Source organism: Acinonyx jubatus, chromosome B3 (assembly GCF_027475565.1).
Source record: "Acinonyx jubatus isolate Ajub_Pintada_27869175 chromosome B3, VMU_Ajub_asm_v1.0, whole genome shotgun sequence".
NCBI classification, from domain to species: domain Eukaryota; kingdom Metazoa; phylum Chordata; class Mammalia; order Carnivora; family Felidae; genus Acinonyx; species Acinonyx jubatus.
The window spans coordinates 83,378,209-83,392,608 of NC_069386.1; the positions used below are offsets into that span (position 1 = coordinate 83,378,209).

The 14,400-nt window shown below is 33.6% G+C and overlaps 1 protein-coding gene across 7 annotated transcripts in view; it reads right to left on the reverse strand.

Moving 5' to 3' along the window:
• The window catches only part of RALGAPA1 (Ral GTPase activating protein catalytic subunit alpha 1), a 264,118-nt gene that overhangs the window by 151,981 nt on the left and 97,737 nt on the right, over positions 1-14,400 (reverse strand). For 3 of the 7 annotated variants that reach the window (XR_008299366.1, XM_027065594.2, XM_027065598.2), the window contains exons 17-18: positions 10,106-10,246; positions 1,227-2,774 (exon numbers count right to left, since the gene is read on the reverse strand). Coding sequence is in view for 6 of the 7 variants with exons in the window: in XM_027065594.2 (XP_026921395.2) it covers positions 1,227-2,774; positions 10,106-10,246 (1,689 nt within the window). In the remaining variant the exon portion in view is untranslated. Of the gene's footprint in view, positions 1-451; positions 533-1,226; positions 2,775-10,105; positions 10,247-14,400 lie in introns of all 7 variants that reach the window. The other 4 variants (XM_053224367.1, XM_053224368.1, XM_053224366.1 and 1 more) reach the window with 4 other exon arrangements.

Sequence of the window (14,400 nt, forward strand, 5' to 3'; positions counted from 1 at the left end):
AAAAACCCACAAAAGTTATTTTGATTTTTTTAATGACTACATTAACAAGAAAGTTTTAAACTTGGGAAACAAACTTATAGAAAAAATGATATTTATTTATTTCACATTATGCTGTTGAAAAGTTAATTTCTCTGCAATTAAAAGAAAATCAGCATGGCTTACATTCCTAATAAACTAAAAAGCATTTCAGGTTAAGAAAACACACTGGTCAAAAGTTCATTGTGAAATACCATTATCTTTATATTACTGGCCAGGCTTTGCTAAGCTGTCAAATACTGCCCTCAAGTGGCATTAATGGCTCAATGCAAGATGCATTATACAGCATTCTGTTAATCATGCTAACAAAACCATGTTAAACAAACAAAATCAAAACCTACCTTACTGCTGAAAGTTAATTTTCTATATTTGTAAAGTTATTTTAATTTGAATCAAGATAAGAGAAGACAGTTACCATAATCTTGCTTTCTGTAATCTGTCCATAGAGGTTCCATATTAAAATCATGATTGGCTATCATGAAACCTTTATGCACATCTAAAATCTCAGAAAAAAGAAAAGTACTGGTAAGTGTTTTAAGGACTTGCATTCTATACAAATGAATGCAAAACTAAGAAGCCTGCAGCATGTTTTTAAATGGCTTAAAGGTAACTAAATCCACTTTGAAATTTAAGAAATAATTTCTCCTTCAATGATAACTAAAAAATGTTAGTGCTGGTTGTACGACCTTGATTTCCATTATGTTATGTAATATCAAAATAATACTCTTCCAAGAAAAAAGATAAAACCAAGTATATCAATCATAAAAGTAAATGAACTCAATCAGCTATAGCTGGTGCCCTTTTAAATATAAACTATAGGGGGCCAGGGAAGAAAGTATTCCAACTACTTAGTAAACTTAATTTCATGTCTCATGTAGTGCATACTCAGGAAAATATTTGATTTAGATAGCCTCTGAAAGGTCATTAAAATTTTCCTATTTTATTCCTCTTTCCTATCTTGTTCAGCAGCAAAGAGGTTTAACTAAATGCCTTATAAGGGAAATTAGTAATTTAAATAAACATTTTATGCTGGGAAAAATACAGCTGGGAAAAGGCGCATGCATAACCAAACAGAGAGAAAGCAGTGACCATCCCAAAGCTTTTTGATTGCTTATAGCTTGCTTCAGTTGCATTAAGCCAAACTGGTGCTGTCTTTCTCCTTTTGCGCTCTGCACACTGTTAGTGCTCACCTGCAGCTTTCCTTCCAAAATAGCCCATTACATGACTGTACAGATCCCTCAGTGGAGCCTCTGGTGGCATTCTGTTCTGCCTCTGTGGGGAAACATTTGCCTTCGGCTTCGAAAGAGCATGTACAACAGTTTTATAAACGCCACCCAGGGAGCCCTGCTGTAGTCCTGCCTCATGACTTGATGACCTAAGAGTACTACGACTACCTAACTGATTACTTGCAATTCCTTCTTTTTGTAATATAGTGGTGGGAATCTCTGTAGATTCCTTACTTGTTTTGCTACTTACTGATGCTGTACCAACTGAATCTAGAGGCCTGTACACACCAGGTTTCACTATCTCTGTAAAACTATTTGAGCTGGCATGGGGGTTGCTGGTGCTGCTGTTGCTATTACTACTACTACTAAAACCACCAAGCTTCCGCAGTCTCATCTTCCATGGAGCCTCTTTGTTTTCCAGAGGATTATAAAACTGAACTGACTCAGTAGATGGTCTAAAAGTAACATGAACAGTATTTCGTTTTTTAGTAGTAATTTTCATGATTTTGGCTCTAGGAGTTACTGTTTCAGACAAGCTCCTTTTAGTTGGAGAAAGCTTGCTAGTGTTTGTAACATGAGGCAGTCTGTGGTTAACAGGTGTTTTTAGTGTAGTTTTCTTGGCATGCATAACATGTGGGACAGTGATTTTTTCATTAATTTGCACACCCTTAACCTTTTCAGCTAGCATTGTATCTACACAGGCATCTAATTCTGTGGCTGTTTGTCTATACAGGTGTTTCCTCATTTCTTTATCACGAGGGCTACCTGAACTAGGTTCTGATGACTGTTTATCACTGTTTAGTTCCTTAGCTTTTTCATAAGTTTTTGTTCTCATAAAACTGTCTAACTGGTTAGGTGCAATACTACTCACGAAGACAGCTGAGTTTGGTTCTTTTTGAAACTGAATGTTTTCAGGAGTCCCAACAAAAGAGGTGATATTTTCTGATTTACTTTCCTGGTCTATGTATTCTAATTTATCTAAGGATGACTGTTCATCCCTATTTACTCCAACAATCAATTCCTGAGAAGCTACATCTTTACCTAACTCATTTCTACTATGATTTTCCTGGTTTTCCTTAAAATATTCTTTCAGGGAGGAAAGAAGATCGTCATCTCCTTCAAGGTCAATGTACTGGATTTGTTCAAAAGCTGAATCTGCAAGTTCTACCGGATCTATTAAGTGACAAAGATGATCATATATGCTATCACCAACTTCCAGAGAAGACTCTCTACTATGAGTATCAGTGATGTGGCTTTCAGTGGATCTAGTTATTGAAGAAGCCTCTGTGGAACTCTGCAAGCTTGGCGCATGACGGGATGAACTGTCAATGACAGGAACTGCACCTTTGGCTCGTTCAACAGTGAATGGTTCCAAGATGTCAGAAGTGCTGCTACTTCGAGGCAATGGCTGTTCCTCATTCAAAGCACCAAAAACTTCATTTCCAGTGTCTTCACTTTGTGAAAAATGTCTGACTCTAGTTGGGCGGGGAAGTATTTGAGCATCATCAATATCTGTAAAAAAGAAAAATTATGAACAGTAGAAACTATATGAACATGAAAAATATAGGATTAATTTCAACCATACCCTAAGCATATGCTTAAAATAAAAAAAATTCTGAGTTTTGTTTTGTAAGCTCAATGAAATAAAATCTATTAAAAGTAGAAATCTGTTTTTAAATAACGATGGGCACAAGCCAATATAGCATGTAGTGTCAATGAATTAGAAAACTATCAGAATACATTTTAAAATGTTAACATGCATAGTAACAGTGAGGTGATGAAACATTTGGAAGTGCAGTTAAAGATAGAGCTGTGCCAATACATAAAGCAATTTAAACTTACTATTCAATTTTTCCTACTTAAGTTCTAAGCAGAAAAAAGTAACTCTTAACAAAGAAAGCTGATCTAAGTATCCCATTGCAGAATCTTATAGGGTCTCATAAATTCTCATTTCTTCCTTGCCAGGCAAGAGGCATTATCTTTTCTTCCAATCTTGCCTATTTGATCACATATTGCAAATGGGAATCTCCACCCTCTTCCACAAGTTCTCTGTGCCAGGAAACAGTTCTACTGAGGTGTTTTGCTTTATTTTTTTTTATAGCATTAAAATTTATTCATCCTATCAAATAAAATACATGGTTAAAAAATTAGTTGTATTCTTCGTTCTCACAAACACCACTTAATCTTCTAGCAAGAAACCTTCTTTGCCTATCATTGGCCCTTTCCATTAAGCAAGCATTAAACCTTAAAAACTGTATCTATGTCTTCTTACATCTCTAAGAATCACAGATTTTAGAGTCAAAATGGACATTACAGATTATCTAATTCTCTTACTGAAGAAACAGAGGCCAAAGAGGTGAAGCCATAAAGTATGAGAAGCCAGATTACTGTTCCATATCACTGCATTGTTTTCGCTGCTAAGTATATGGTAAATCCTCAAAAATATTTTTAAAATTGAAAATCACAAGATGAAATACTATTAAACTGTACAGATATATGCAAATTAGAAATTTTAGAATGAAAATACAGTGCCTAGAAATCCACTCTGGCCTTTACATTACCAAGAAATAACTAAAAATTTTGTTTTTGCAAGGCAGCAAAATATTATGAAAAAAGGACAAAGAGTCAAAAAGTCAGATGTTGTTACTCATTAGGCTTGTAATGCAAAGGCTAAAAGTAACAGGACCATAACTGAAAATGAGAAGATTTACATTCAGAGCAAAACAGTGACTTCCCTAAGATCACACACTAACTTACTGACTGTGCTGGGTCTAGAACTTAGGTTTTCTTACTCCAGACTCTGAAAAACAGTGTTTTCATTTATAAAATGGGGATAGCAATTCAAAATATTCTTGGGATTCATGCTATGAATAAAAGGAGGCTGGGGGCATATAGGTGGCTCAGTCAGTTAAACATCTGCCTCTTGATTTTAGCTCAGGTCATGATTGGATGGTTCATGAGATCGAGGCCCACATCAGGCTCTGTGCTGACAATGTGGATCCTACTTGGGATTCTCTCATCCCCTCTCTCTCTGCCCCTCCCCTGCTCGTGCTTTGTGTCTCTCTCAAAATAAATAAATAAACAAAAAAAAAAATGAGGCTGGTCCTTCTATTTTACCTATATAGCCCTTTTTGTACAAAGTCCAAAAGAAGCTACTTTATACACAGATTCAGATCAAGAGAAGTTTGTATTATGACAAGATTCCACTATATTCCTGAAGATACACATTTAGATTCCAAGCACAGGTCAAACACACAATACCTCTAGAAGTTAAGACAGATTTTATCATTAAGTTGAGGAAAATATAATATTCTAAAAACGACATTGGATTTCTTCATACACGCCATTTAGTAATTCTTTTAAATGAAAAAAGTGAAACAACTCCTCAGAAACCAAACATTTATGCATTTATACCCATTATTTACTATGGCAGAAGATAATGAATGCTTATTTGTGTGTCTCAACGAATGTAAGTATCTTGGTTTTATTTTATCTCCCATAATAGATCATAAGAACCTCTGCCTAGAGGACAGAGATTATATTTAACATGTACTCCAAGTTCCTTTCCACAAAATATCCTAATAGGACTTAGCAAAGGATAAAGACTATCTTCATTTTCTATAAAAATTCTTAAGAATTTTATAGTTATTTTATCAGCCCCAATTCAAAATTAAAATCTTAAAACCTTTTTAAATACCAATGTTATGATCCTAGCAAATACATGAACCTCAGAAAAAAAGCAGAATATTAGTTTAAAATTTTAAGTTCCTTTACTGGTATTTCATAATTTTTCTATTCTAACAAGCCAGTAAAGATTACTGTGAAGTTCTCTTTTTAAGAATTTCTTCCCCAACCCAGTCCTCACCTTGCAAGGCAAATTTAGCCATTATTTCAGTCTGTTTTTTTCCTAATTTTTTTTTTATCACATATTAATACCTAAAATTCTTATGCAAGTTTAAGAGGGCAAAAGCTTAAAAAAAAAAAGGAAACAATATTTTTCTATCAGCAATGTACTGTTAGAGAATTTAAATAAAAACCAATATTTAAGTTTTTAAATATAGTTCTTACATAGGCATATAAGAATACTAACTGCATAACGTCAAAAAAGAAAATAATTGTTGACAGGAAATCAATGTCAGCAATTAAATTAAGCATAATTAATTCTAGCAGACCTTAAATTTAAAGAAATGCCTGTATACCTGTATTCTGTTAAGGAGAAAAATACTAAATGACAGCTAAACCATATAGTCTTTTCTACAAGCTAGGCATTGTTACAACTCTCTAGCTCTGCCCCTCCTCCACTCACACTCTGTCTCTCTCTCTCTCAAAAATAAACAAACATTTAAAAAAATTAAAAAAAAAACAAATAATGAAGCACTGTTAAATTTTAGCAGCCTGTGTAACATGACCTAGACAGACTAGAGTTCTAATAGCAAAAAGTATGACAAACAAGTTAGCAATTTTAAGAACTCATTCAAAGAAAGTAGGTTTGTAAACTTAATTTCCGGTGAGAATCCCACACTACTTAATTAGAAAATAATAAGAAACAGTTGCAAAAGTATGAAGAAAGTCAGGTGCCCACGTGCTTATGTTTTTTAAATTCCTTCTTTCATTAAAGTATTATTTTTGGCAATAAAAGTTAATTTGCTTAAGAACAATTACTGAGATTTCTGGCTTCTCTCTAATCCATTTATCAGGAAAATGGAGACTGTTCAGCCTAAGTTACCAAATGCTTAAAAGTAAGTGCTTAAAAGTAAGTTACACTTGAAACTTAGTGTAAGAATAAAGGACAGGGAGAGCATGCTTGCCTAGACACCTCTATTACTTGTAGAGCTTTAAAAAAAAAAAAAGTGCTTGTACAACCTCCACAATATTCTATCAAAACCTGAGGCAGATGCCTGGGAAAAAATATTATTTCAATTGTTACACATGAGTCTGTCATTAAGAACTAATGAGAATGATATACAGCAAATGCCTTTGAACTAGTCCCCAGAGCTTAAGAAGAACTCTTCAAGGATATTCAGCTATACAACTAGTTTAGTTTATATAAAGCTGTACCATATAGCATCACACAACAGTGTAGGGAAAATGGACACTTAAACAAGAATACTGGAGGAGAAAAAAAGGGCTGGATGGAGATAGGGTACTTCGAAAATTGATGGTCCATTTAAAAAAATCTTAGTGTTAAAAATAAGAGGAATTAAACAGAGTTGCCTTTTATCCTCATAAGTATTCAAGAGTATCAGGTAAATATTTTTCTGGAGAACTCTACTTCTAACCAAGAACTAGAGTGACTGTATGTATTTTCATTGTTTTTTGGTGAAGCCAGTTTCAGAAACCTCAACTCCTGACTTAAATGATGTGCTCAGGAAATATTTTGAGTTCATTAAGCCTGTTCATATGAGGGAGAGATATAAAACTACGAAAAACCTTTTTTCCTGGGGCGCCTGGGTGGCTAAGTCAGCTAAAGGTCCGACTTTTGGTTTCTGCTCAGCTCATGATCTCATGGTTCAGGAGTTTGAGCCCCGCGTCCAGCTCACACTGCCAGTGTGGAGCCTGCTTGGGATTCTCCTCTGTCTGCCCCTTCCCCACTCTCTCCCTCTCTCAAATAAATAAACTTAAAACAAAACAAAACAAAACCTTTTTTCCTATGTAATTCACTATCCTTACTAATTTTCTCTGAACATTAAGCTATTCTTTTTTTAATGAAATATTCTTTTTTTTTTTTGAGAGAGAGCAAGCATGTGCGAGTTGAGAAGAGGGGCAGTGAGAGAGAGAGAAAGAGACAGAGAGAGAATGAATCTCCAGCAGGTTCCACACTCAGCATGAAGCCCGAGACAGGGCCTCATCCCATCACCCAGGGATTATGACCTGAGCTGAAATTAAGAGTCAGATGGTCAAGTGACCAAGCCACCTAGGTGCCCCTGTACGTTAAACTGTTCTACAGTAAAATTTACTCAAAACCTTGTAACATAAGTTACAAACATAAGTAAATAGTTTGCTTGAGAATCTAAGACTGGCAATTTTCTTTTTAAAACTTAGGACTGTTTTTTAAAAATCTCTTCATTCTGAACCTCTTTTTCTTTTCCCTATCTGTCCCCATCACTGTCCCACCTCCTTACTGCCTCAGTGCACCTAACACCTGAAGAAGCAAATGCTTAGGCCTTCAATTTGCCTCCAACAATCAGAGGCAATGAAGAAAAAATCCAACAATTCAGAATTCTACTATATAAGTTTATATAAGAATAATCCTGTCCAATTTTCACAGCTAATTTTTAAATTTATAAGGTTAGTTCAATGCTTCCAAATTTGTTCTCTCTGGAACCTTAATGCTATAGAACCTGAATATGTGTACCTGGAAAAGTTATCCATGCTTACATAAGTTTGAGAAATAAACACGTGTGTGTGTGTGTGTGTGTGTGTGTGTGTGTGTGTGTATGTGTGCGCGCGTGTGTGTCTGTGTCTCTTTTTAAAAAAACTGACTTCTGGGGGCCTTTAATATATTGATATACACTATAAATCTTTGATCCATTGGATACTTATTAACATCTCCTGGACAGGGATGTAAATTTATACAACCAATATGGAATATGCTGAATTCACAAGTTACTTATCAGTTTTTGCTGCTACTTTCCATGTTCTTTGTATCTTTTAAGTCTTAAAAGAAAAAGGATTTTTATTCAAAATAACTAAGTCTAATTACGCTTTTATATTTTATATGTACACATGCACAAAAAACTGGAGGTATCTGTATTTTAAGTTATCAGTAAATAAGCACTCGGAAGATTATGTATATTTTCATATACTTTTTTACACAATCCATATTTTTCTGAAATTAACATTATTTTGATAATCAAAGACAAAGTCTGTTTTTGATTTAGTGACTGGTGTCTCACCATTATCTAACTCTTTAAATCTAACACAGAATGCATGTTACCCCAAATGGGGGAAATGAAAGCAACAACAAATAAAACTGCAATTTAGAAAATTCCTTTCAAACATTCTTCATAGAACACCTCCCCCATTAAGCCATTAAAATTATTAACCTCTTTCTGAATTACATAAATGTGAAAGATTCTGAAATAGGAACTTATCCCAGTTAAGGCATTACCTTACAGCATTTTGAAACCTTTAAACTTTTAAACTTTAAACTTTTAAAAAAGATTTCAGCACTTAACATGCATATTTGCCAAAATATTAGACATATTACAGAATATGTCTAAGTATTTATCAATCAAGCCATCCTAAACCAGAAAACACAAACATATCACATCCAATAATTGAATATTTTATTTTCTCATTTTTAGAAAAGTAAAATAATAAGGTTTTTTTTTTCATTTACAATATTTTCAAAGAACACCAACCACAAGAGTGTCTGTGTATCTACATATATTTAATCCTCAATATGTACCCCCTTGGTTTGGGTGAAAGCTGATCTTAATGAGGTTACAGATGATGGAAAGGACTTCACCGGAAATATCATTATTATAAAAATGCACTTTCCGTTGCATAAGCTTTCAATCCATTAGGAACTGAAAGGATGCAGAGATGGGTTGTTTAAAAGACAAAAAAAATCAACCTCACCAAATGAGGCAATGTCAGGGACACACTCATTTGGGTAAGGAAGTACCCAAGAAAGGGGTGCCTGGGTGGCTTAGTCAGTTAAGTGTCCAACTTTGGCTCAGGTCATGACTTCTTGGTTCCTGTGTTCAAACCTTGTATCGGGCTCTGTGCTGACAGTTCAGAGCCTGTAGCCTGCTTCGGATTCTGTCTACCTCTACCTCTCCCCCACTCCCACTCTCTCTCTCAAAAAGGAATAAACATTAAAAAAACTAAAAATAATGTACCCAAGAATGTACAAGTGTTTTTCTTTGAGCTAGCACATTTTGCATAGTAATTATTCGACACATTTGCTTCTAAAGAACAAAACACTGTATGATTTTACTCACACAAAATTCTTTTTAAAAAAACTAATCTACGGTGATAGAAATCAAAAGTGATTGATTGTGTGGGGAGGAGGGATACTGACTTGAAAGTGTCACTAGAGAATTTGAGGGGTAATGGAAATGTTCTATATTTTGTTTGGGATGATGGTTAATAGGAGTGTGTAGATTCTCAAAACTCATTGAACTGAACCCAGAATCTATACATCTTATTACATGGTAATTAAACCTTATTAAAGAGCAGACCATCTTATCCTAGTACTGGGCATCAAGGACCTGAGGCAGAACTGGAAAAATGACCGAATGTTGAGGTTCCTTGAAAATTGGAGCTTTACAGAATGATCTATTTGGTTTAAAAATGAGTTCTTAGAATCCTATATACTATTATACTCTAATATAAATACAAAGATTTATTCCAAAGCAACTCTAAGATTATATACTTTTCTCATTTATTGATTCCCCTTGCTTACTTCCATTACTAGAGATGATGGAGATGCATTATTCAAGATTTACCATATCATTAGTCAAAACAATGGGAAATTAAAAGCCAAGGCTCTGATTGTTATTTTCCAAATCATCTTTAGTCAGACATAATGACATAAATATACATTACTACTCCTTTTACCACCTGAGAAGAAACCACTCAAAGGTAAACAAAAAAATTTACAACCCAAAATATTGGACATTGGCACAGCACTAAACTTAGCACTTCCAGAATGAACTGCAAGGACAGCATTAGAATTCAAATAACTCAAAATGTTGATTTCTCAACCACTTTCCCGATTTCCCACACCTCCCCCAAAGAAATTAACTTTGAAGAGTTTATTTGATTAAGCAAAATTTGAAAGCAGGATTAAAAAGTGAAAAGGGTGGTGCAGAAATTAGCAGAGGTGGCACTACCTGAAAGCTCATCAGAAAGGGGAGTGAGAACAATATCAGGCAAGAAGGGTTTGGAAGTATGGATCAGAACAGGAGCACTTTTAGCACTGCGTATATAGGCCGATGGCAGAGCACATTCACCAATGGATCGGCTTCTCATGGCTTTAAAAAAGGAAAAGAAAGAAGTGGGGAAGGAAAAAAGAAGAGTGACTATAATGAAAGGCTTGTGTCACAGAAAAAGCAGCAACAGAGAAAACTAAAAGATACAAAGGAAGGAAATTTTAAATTAAAACATTTCAGCACGGCAAATACTGGCAAGCTGTAAGAAAAGAAATCAGAGAACACATGACATTTCAAATGTAAAGTTTTTGGTGTAAAGCAGGAAAATGTTTCTTTATTATTAGCAGTTACAATGATATAGCATTAAAAATCAGCAGACACTTTAAATTAGCACTATGTTCTCAAAACCAAGGGTTGGAAAGTTCATTTAATGGAAACACTGAAAAGAATCCAACATCATTAGTTCAAAGAAATTTTGGTACTACATTTGGGCATTTCTTAGAGCCATTCTGAGGCAATTCTGAGACATTCTTCTTAATGAAGCTGAATTCTAAAAACAAATAATTTCTAATTTCATACTCTTCCCTAACAAAGTTTTGAAGTCACTCATTTTTAGAACATTTTATAATCTAAAGGATCGAATCTCATGGTTACTGTTAAATCTTGGTAGGAGAAGAATGCTTACTTCAATCAGTATCTCCTATTTATATTAAAGTGTAACAGCATAATTTAAAATTTTTAAGTAGAAATATATACAGAAAACTGAATTTGCGATCTGGATGAAAAATCAAGTTACTGAGAAAAATAAACAAGTTTGTGGTAATTCAAAATCTTAAACATACAATGTAACTTTATAAAGTTCTTAAAGATAAACTTAAAAACTGGATTACTTTTCAAAAATTACATTTGTAGTTGTATTTGGTAGTCTCTTCTAAGGAGTCACCAGTTCATAAAATTAAAGACAGATTTTAGCAGACTTAAAAATAAATTAACAATCAAGTTTATACTTTCCAAACATGTTTTTAACTTAACTTTTAGTTTAGGGATTCTTGAACAAATGACGTTATATATACTGTTACGTATGAATAGAGGACTTAAAAGAAACAATACTGCATAATATCCAGTATAATAGTGATGGTAAAAAAAAATGTGAACATTAATATCATTTCAAAGTCTTAGGTTTCCTGCTTACTGGAAACTCTTGGTTCCCTGACGCCTAAATTCCTTAGTCTATCACACAAGGCCTATGTGACCTTATACTAACTATACTAACCACTGAAACTGCATCTCCTCTCTCTATTCTTGTATGTTGCTGCCACAGAGATTTTTATACTGTTCCCTGAAATGTTCATGCTCTTTCACAACAGCATGGCTTTGTGAGTTCATAATATCCTCGGTCTTCTCTTCCTCCTGACACTCCTTACTCAAAATGTCATCTCACCTGTGAAGCTTTTCAGACTCTCCCATGTGATTAACTTACAAGCAATATGGCAATGAACAAAATAATTAAAAATCCCTGCTTTTGCAAACCTTACAATCTATTTTTAGTGGATTATATGTTTTTTATGTCAGCCTCCCAACTTTTCAAACACACAACTAACTATATCCTCTTATCTTTATAATCCTAGTGCTTGGCATATATGAGCTCAACAAAGCTTTACTGAATGAATACTCTATTTGGGGAGTCCAGCATAATTATGTAAAAAACAACAGTTTTGGTTGTGAACATATGGAGGAGAAAATCAAAGAAAGTATTCACAGAAAACTAAATATATGTCATAGCTTATAACTATACATTTTTCAAAAACTTTATTAATGTTGGCAAATAAAGATTCTTTAAGAGAAGCTTTTAAGTAAATTTATGTGCAGCAAAACATGGAGGATTGGATTATATTAATGGCAACAATCTGCCTTCGGTGTATGGTTTGTCAAGTAATATGTTAAAGATAACTGTATTTTGGGGTGCCTGGAAGGCTCAGTCTGTTGAGTGTCCAACTTCCCCTCCGGTCGTGATCTCACAGTTTGTGAATTCAAGCCCTGCGTCAGGCTCTCTGCTTTTAGTGTGGAACTTGCTTTAGATTTCTGTCCCCCTCTCTTCTGCACCTCCCCTGTTCTCTTTCTCTCAAAAATAAATAAACATTAAAAAAAAAAAAGTAACTATTTTAGAATTGAACTCACATACAAAATGTCAGAATCTCGTCTTATGTGTTTTCCTACTAGTTTCTTCTCCTTAAGAAAATGACACAGTTTTACAATCTAATGTGAAACACAGCTATGCAGACTTCAAGATCATCATTCATTCAATCTTACTAGAGCAAAGACACAAACATATAGGCAAAATATGTAGTGGTTATTAACACAAAAGATTAAAATACCATCTACAATTATAATCAGATGTGACTTTTAGAGATACTTATTTTAAAATTACATTGATTCTTTTAAAACTAATTTGATTCAATTTTCAATTCTATAGAAGAATTACAAATTTTCTTCTATTTTTTCCCCCTTGAGTTACATAATTCCTTGGAGATTACAACTCCTCCTGTTCCTTCTTTCCTATCACCAACTTGAAGAGCCTGAGCATTTCCCTCGGAACTTTCTACAAACACAGTGGTTCAAGTATGTTATGATTCTGAATGAAGTCTACACAAATGTACCCCTCTATTTTTCATTATACTATAGGTCTTTATACATACCTAAAATTTTGCCTAGTGCCTCACAACCGTGTAACCTGCACTATAGAAAGTTATTTACAATGAATTAGCTACTGGGATTTTGAGGGATTTACTAATCTAAAGCTTAAGTCAGAAATCTCTATTAAGCCACTGAAATTCCAACTGCCACATACATTCTTAAGCCACATGCATGAGTGATTTTAAATCTGTAATATGTGTTTTATGTAGATGAAAGGGCAGTATGAAAAATATAACATCAAAAAGTAAAAACAAATTTTCAAACATATAAGCTGTCAATTTTTGAAGGCTTCTTATCTTTACCCTTCTCAAAAAGGTGAATAAAAAATAAAAATAGACACACTCCACATAAATTCATCTTGGATCATAAAATATACACATTATGTCAAAAACTGTGATCTTCACTAGAGAATTCCCACGCAGCATACAAAATTCATGAACAGCAAATGTAACACATCACTAAAAGCACACAAACACAAAACAAATAGGAGGAAGGCAAATCTGGCCTTTTCTCATTTCTAAAATGTAATACATATTTCTCCGTTTTTATAATTAAATAAAATTCACATCATACATACATGTCTGTCCACTGGCAGAAATACGTTTATAAGTGCCCAAACTTAGGCGCAATATTATAATAAACATAAACCAAGAGGAAAATCTGAAAACAGAAACAGTGATATATTTGTTCCAACAGTCGAATACCAGCTCCTAAATCATAACTATAAACACATTATTACTTCTCACGAATGTATTCTAAAGTAAGTCCTAAATTCACTGCATCCTTTAATGTGTTGGCATAAGCAAAACCTTAGATAGGAGCAGTGATGAGGGACTTACTGAAATGTATACACTCTCTCAGAAATTTAATTTTTAACTGTGTACATTCACTATGAACATAAAAAAAAATTTTTAAGGAAATATATATCCAAACACTATCCTAAATTAATCTGCTGCCCTTTTCAGTATTCTCCAACTTTACGCAGGCACCTTTCTTGACAAAATTCTTAATGCTTCAACTTTTTATTTGATAGGTTTGTCAATGAACAGGCCAGATAAGGTTGTTCTGACATAGGTATCAGAAAGTATTCATAGTCAGGCATGAATTTAAGAGGAGTATTTTACTCATTATATGCTCTTTAAAGATTAGAAATATGCCAACATGTTAATAATTATCTCATTGATGCTTCTTAAAAATTTTTTTACATTTTAAATTTTACATTCCACACTAAGCATAAATTACTACTATAATCAGAAAAATTATATAAGGAACTTTGAAAAAAATACAAGCTTTAAGTAAAACAGTAAAATTTTAAACTTAAAAGAACAATTCTGTCCTAAACAATACACAAATATTTTCATTAAATGTGACATTAATACAAAATGAAGACAGACATTTCAGATAACCAATATCTTCCTAAGAATCTCAAAGTGATTCTATACCAAACTTTAAATATTCTATCAATTTTAATTCATCAATATCCTTTTTCCTTGTATCATTTTTTGTTCTTCTTGCTTGACACAGACAATTAATATAATTCTATACTTATTTTATAGGCAGAA